Below are 6,604 nucleotides of genomic sequence, written 5' to 3'. Positions count from 1 at the left end.
AAAAAAAAAAAAAGTTCTCTACCGGTTACAGCGATAACCGGAAGTTGCGGCAATGAAAAAAAGTTTTATTCATTTCAGTTTTTTTTTAACATTTATAAATTGTAAACCATCTAAAGGAGATGGGAAATACCCATAAAATAAACATTGGCTTTACTGTTGACTTAAAACTATTTTTTTTAAGATCAGAGTCACGTTTGACCCCGCTACCCAGGGTGCATCTCGCTCTTGCCATCTTGTCGAGTGGTTAGAGGAAGAGCGGCAGTTAGCTTGTAAGCTCACTGCCACAGTGCTCAAGTGGATATCTGTCAGCTAGCTGTAGCAGCTCCCCCAAAGTGAGCTGGTCCAACACGGCGACAGGCTAAACTTCCCCGAGTTTGACACGTTTCTCTGTTCGGTCGGTGGATTATATTGTGTTTTTGAACGGCCGACGGACGGTGCGGTTTTGTTTACATCATGATGCTGCACAAGCTGGTGCCAAGGTAGGGGAAAGAAGTAGCTAACATTAGCAGAGTTAGCTAGTGAGCGAGAAATATATGCTCTAGCTGAAAAGGTAAGAGTGGGTTGAGAGAACGGGCCCGCCTCAGACTAAAGTGCTGGTAGCAGCTGGTGAGCAAGAACTGCGACAGGGGCCTGCTTACAACTCCGGAGCCGGGACAGTGTGTCACCGAGAAGGCCGAGCAGGTAGCGAAGTATCCGGAGGAGGGGAGCGACAGTCGGCTGTGTGCTGTCACCAGGGGACCGCAAGCTAAGCTCGCCCTGACAGAGGAATAACCCAACATTTCGGGACTTTCAGAGGCTCGTTGTCACACTTTTCTATGATGACGAGTAAGACTGTGGAGGCAATGTGTGTGCTTCGCACTTATCAACTGTGAATATCCCAAGATATTTATCCAACACTTGGTTTCATCTGGGAATAGACGAAATAGACTTAATATTCAACATGTCGAAAATGCCAGCAAAGAAGAAGAGCTGTTTCCAGATCACGAGTGTGACACAGGCTCAGGTGGCGGCCAGCAGCATCACTGACGACACCGAGAGTCTGGACGACCCGGACGAGTCCAGGACGGAGGACGTGTCATCGGAAATCTTCGACGTTTCCCGGGCCGACTTGGGCGTGTGTGACAGGAGTTCATCCGAGGAAACCTTAAACAACGTAGGGGAGCCACAAGAGGGTCAGCCAGCCGCTGCAGGTCCTGTCAACGGGGGGTTTCCTGTTAAAAGTATAGGCACTGCTCATACTAGCCCACATGTTTTAGGAGGAAGTGTGCCTGTGCCAACTGCGACTCAGGCCTCTGGTCCAAGCTCAGCCACCCAGCCGTTAACAGTCATCAACACAAACCCTACTGCGCCTGTCTCTGCCGGTGTGGCTCACACGACCCCTGTGGGCACCAGCTCTGCATCAACGGTGAGCTGTAGTTCTCGTTTCAGGGTCATTAAACTTGACCACGGTACTGGAGAGCCCTTCCGGCGGGGCAGGTGGACATGCACTGAGTTCTATGAGAGAGATTCAGAAGGCTCAAGTGTTAGCCGGACTGTGGATAGTATAAAGCACGCTGTGACCCTCGATCACAATTTGGAAAGGGACAGTGGACTGGGTGTCACCGGCAGTGTCTCCGCCGTTGTTCCCAGTGCCGTCTCTGCACAGGCTCCTGAGTCCACTGCAGACAGTGGCTACTCAGCCGCACACCACACCCATCCCCCAGAGCCTCTGAATCAAGGGTACGGCTTAGCCCCTCAGCTAGGGAGCGGAGCAAGTGCCTTCCAGCCCACGGGGTTTTCCACAACAACGTCACCACAAATACAACAGGCTCAGGTCAATATGCAGCCCGTTGCTCCTCAAAACCTCCACCCTAGCAGCCTCAACGGTGTGCCACAAGGTGCCATGCTGCGTAAATCCCCCATCATGCCTCCTGCCACACAGGCCCAGCAGTTTGCCTACTCAACTCACCCTACTGGCCTCTCAGGTAGCCAGCCGGACTACCGTCAGCAGCACTTTGCCCCTCTCCAGCCACAAGGCTCAAGCACTCAGAACCTTTCCATGGCCTCCCTCTCTGCAGGGCCTCCATCCAGCCAGGGCCCCTCGCCTGTCATCACCCCTGCCGGTCCTGGAGCCCAGGGGCTGGGCATTGTGGCTCAGGGTGGGGAGGCAGCCTCAGCCCAGGGCCTCCTGCTCCAGGTGGGCAGCGGCACAGCCATGGCGCCCATACCACCAGGAAGTGGCCTCCACCAGCCTGTCAGCCAGTCTCAACCTTCAGGCGGTGTAGGCGTTGCCCCTGCACCTTCAATCACCGCCGCTGCCTCCCACAGCAGTGTCCAGAATGTGCCTGCCACAGTGCCCAGCGTAACCGGTACCCCCCCAGGCATGCCAAACCAGGCGTCTGGGGCAGGAGGTCTTTTCCAGGCCCAGGGAGCTCGTGGAGGGGCCCCAGCAGGACTTCCCTCGGGCTTCAGTAACCAGGCAGAAGACAACAGGCGGAAGTCTGATGCTCTACCTCAGCCCAGCGCCGTGCCAGGGAAAGATGGCATGAAGCCTTTTATCCCTGAGAGCCTCAACCTGCCCACTCCCACAGTCAACAGCCTGTTTGGCATCCATATTCCTATAGATGGAGACGAGGACAGGTAAGACAGAATAATATGAAAAACATGTTATGCCTACGGTTTACTACTTTGTTTTTTGAGCGGCGTGCAATCAGTGATGCAATAGTGACCTGAAAGGAAAACAAAGCTCAGGTGTCTGCTTAGAGGGCAGCACTAAAAGATCAAGGGAGGGAGGGAGGGAGTTTGTATCTGGAAGTTTGCCCTCATGTTAAACATTCCTCATGGCATTCTGCAGCAGTGTGGTCATGCTCCAGGCTCCAACCCCCCCCTAACCCTCCACTTGTCAGCGCCAGCATTGGGCACACTGTAACTGGAAATGTTTGGTCGCTGTAAACATATCTCCTACTATTGAAAGAGTAAAATTGTAATGTGGGGAGGAGGGGGGGGGGGGCACCAAGCCAATGAGAACTGGCACAGAAGAGAGGAATTTTCTGTTTGTCATTAATAGGCTACCCACAAAACACTGGATAGTAACCGGCCTCTTTATAGACACCCAAGCCGCCTCCTTCAGTGCCCAGTTCAACCAAACAGGCTGTTTGGGTTTAGGGGGCGTTAACGAGCTCTTGGATAAATGACAGAAAACAAAGTGGCTGTGTTTTGTAGCTGAGACTTTCACTGAGGCGAGTAACTCCCAGAATGTAGTATGTGTGTAGTATGCCGTTTTTTATTTTCTAGTCTGTCTAGGAGAGATACTTCGCATGCTCGCCCTCGGTTATGATCCTAGCCAAACCCCCTGCTCCAAACCTTGTAAATACCTACTGTTTAATTGTCTGCAGTTCTCCACTAATGTACACAGTATAGCTATTTTTAGGGTCTGTCAGAGGGCCCTCACACAGCTTAAGCTGAAGTGTTGCCACTCTTCGCCATTCTGAGTGAACAGGGCTGATGATGACCTAGATGAGCCCACACATGCATGGTCTGCCCTGTATTTATGTAGGCCTTCTTGTTTATCAGTGAGTCCCCTTAGTGCTAGCTAAGTGTGTGTATGTGTGTGTGTGGTGGTGGTGGAGGTGTAGGTGGTGGAGGAGGAGGAGGAGGAGGAGGAGGAGGAGGAGTATATGTGGTTTGATTTAATCGCCCCGTCCATGATATTCCTGAAGCTTAATCATTGTTTACCAAGAGACTTTGTCCCAGCAGCACCACACAGGGGTTGTTGATGTGCCGATGGCGGAAACAGTGTGTGTTGTTCCCGCTCCGATGACGTGAGGGGAACAGCTAGTGCCCATTTCCTAATCATTCTCGTGTGTGTGCGTGTATATGTGTGTGTGGGGAGTGACATCAGTGTCTGTCTGTGTAACCATGGTGATACTGGCAGCAAGACTGGACATTTCAGGGAGGCAGAGGGGACAGACAGGCACACAGACATGTATTCGCACACACAGACAGACCTTTGGCAGTGATAGCAGGCACTGTGAGCCACTAGCAGCGATGACAGGGACAGACTGAATCAGCAGCCCGGCCTCTGTCGAATGCTGTGTTTGAAATGGCCTAGGAGCAGGGGAGGACCCAGTTTAAACCTCCCACTTCCCACTTGGGTGCGTTTGAGAGCTCCACTTGAAGGGGGGAAACCCCAACAAACATGGCCACCTGCATGCACACACAACTTATGCTGATTTCTGATACTGAAGCTAAAAATCAATGAATGCTAAGTGAACTAAACAGTATTAAGGAGGAGAGGAGACAGGTTAATTTTTTCGCTATAACCTGAAGGATTGCATTGCATTTTTTGTTTGGGGGGATAAAACCCAACCACAAATTTGGTCATGCACAAAATTAAAACAAAATTGTTTTCACCTGACAGAGGGTTGTTGCAGCTAGGAATACTGTTTCTTGCTGAACTGAGGGTGCAGAAATCATATTTGAGTTTCCCAGTGGGAGGGGCGTTACGAGAGCACTTTTCCTGAAGGGACCTGGGAATCTTCCAAGTTCCCAGGATGCCTTGAATACAGCATTACACTCTGCCTCAAGTCTCAGGCTGGTCCATGTTGACACACAGGCTTTGCTTTTTGTTCTTGGAATTGCTCTCTACTCACTGCTCTTCATTGCTTTCTTGTCCTCCCATTTTTGATGCTTTTTGGTGTCTGTGCTTTCTATATTGATGCTATGTTCTATGCAGCTTGCTTCATTCACACATGTACAGAATTTTGTGGTCCCAATTTGGTTAACCATGAAACGTGTGTATTTTTCTAAGGAGGGTGTGGGTGCAAGTTGGTAGTTACTGGGATTATTTTAACTTCCATCAGTTGTAATTAAGAGATCTCGTTAACTCCTACCTCACTCATAAATCTCAGCAAGAAGCAGCAAAGCACCCCCATGTAACAGTCACATGTACAAGATTTCAAACTTTCTCCCCTCATGAGAGGCGCATTGTTCCTGTGCACGAGCTTAGCCTCATAGGGTAATCTGTTCCAAGTTTCATTGTTTAGCTCTGGTCCGAATTAGAGTGCATCACAGAAGTGGAACAAAGCGTCGGGGGGGTGGAGTTGCGAGATGAGAATGATTCCCCTTCAGCTTGGAATGGTTAGCATCCCTGCTCAATGCGCTGCATCCCTGCCAAATAAAGTGATGAAGCTGCTCTTGGGACAAATTGGCTCCATTCAATAGCAGGGCTTGGCCTATAACTAAATTATAGCTCCCAAGGCAGACCCCCTCCCCTTGTCTTGTAGAGTCTCAATGGAAAAAGTAGAGAGGCAGGGCAGATAAGCATGTTCCTGTTAGTTTGTACCACGAGTAAAAGTTGTTTTACAACTGTAGAAGGGAGCCCAGTATGTGAGACAATAATCATGTCGTGGAACATCACTCTCCTTCTCAGTCTGGGATGTATTCCACCCTTAAGGCTCACACAGTGGGGAAGTTTGAGATCCTATAATTTTTCAGTTTGATACAAGGAGTCTCATTTTCTGTTGTAAATCAAAAGTCTTGATTCTGGCATATTGAGCTTTTCCCAGTGAATGATTCACAATTATTTTCTTTATGCCTTGTCAGGGATCCACCAGTCCCAAATATTTGTAGGCTGCTGACCTCGGGTGACTCCAGAAACTCTGTTTCCGGTCATTTTCTCTGTTTGGGTGGACTGTCCTGGTTTTGCTGTGATGCCATCATATTGATCTCATAATGAGGAGGTGGAGGGGGGCCCTAATTCCTGCAGTCAAACTAATTCAACTCACTGGGCGCCTGTGAACCAGACGTGTCATCACCACAGCAGCTTGCCAACTTTGGCATTGGGTTTTGGTCTGATATATCTCCCTTCTTGTCCCACTTTCACTGTTTTTCCTACAAGCCAAATTTTTAGAATAGCTGGTGACTTGGAAACCCTGGTGAGCTATCTGCCAAAGTGGCTGGATGAAAAAATGAATTTGGCAAACCTAGCCTAAGTTTACAGCTGTCAGTCCAGACCTCTTTCTCTGTTCTGCATGCCTCAACTAATGAATAGTGGCCCCTCTACCTTCCCTCCCCGCCTGTCTCAATCTGTCTGGTCAGGCTCAGCGGCTCCCTAGGTGCCAGATAAGGGCTCTGAGGAGCCTGGCTTCAACAATCCCATCTTTCTCCGTCTCTCGTGTCTCTTCTTGTTCTTTCTCTCTTTTTCTCTCTGTCTGTCACGCTGTCTCACTCTGTCCTTAGTTTTGGCCGGTGTTGCTCTCTGTGGCCTCCTGGGACTCTTGCCCACACACAGACTTTACACAGGTTTGCAGCAGATCAGAAGTCCACGTGTTAGTCTTTGACGTGATGTACCATTGGAAATTACATTGACTGTAATTTGCTTTTTGGTTTACCAGGTAATGTTTTGGTTGTTTTTGTATTAAATTTTATTTTTGGTTGGTAACTGGAGCCGAATAGAAGCTGCAGCCACTGTGATGAAGGTGAGCAAATAACATCATTGTCACCACTGGAGCTTCCTCTGTTGGGTCTAATTAAATAAGTTGAAGAAATTGCATTAGTAGTAGCTTTTAGCAGCTAGCAATAGTTGAAAGCCTAAAGAAGAGTGCATATGTTGCTAGTTATTTAA

The 6,604-nt window shown here is 49.3% G+C and overlaps 1 protein-coding gene across 2 annotated transcripts in view; it reads left to right on the top strand.

Moving 5' to 3' along the window:
• Nucleotides 1-231: 231 nt before the first annotated feature.
• tsc22d2 (TSC22 domain family 2) overlaps nucleotides 232-6,604 on the top strand; it is a 45,039-nt gene continuing 38,666 nt past the window's right edge. The window contains exon 1 of one of the 2 annotated variants that reach the window (XM_030049576.1): nucleotides 232-2,619. In XM_030049576.1, the coding sequence (XP_029905436.1) occupies nucleotides 941-2,619 (1,679 nt within the window). In that variant the 5' untranslated portion in view covers nucleotides 232-940. The remainder of the gene's footprint in view (nucleotides 2,620-6,604) is intronic. The other variant, XM_030049577.1, reaches the window with a different exon arrangement.

Source organism: Myripristis murdjan, chromosome 4 (assembly GCF_902150065.1).
Source record: "Myripristis murdjan chromosome 4, fMyrMur1.1, whole genome shotgun sequence".
NCBI classification, from domain to species: Eukaryota; Metazoa; Chordata; class Actinopteri; order Holocentriformes; family Holocentridae; genus Myripristis; species Myripristis murdjan.
Note: the sequence above shows the minus strand (reverse complement) of the source record. Positions and strands in the feature narration are given on the sequence as shown.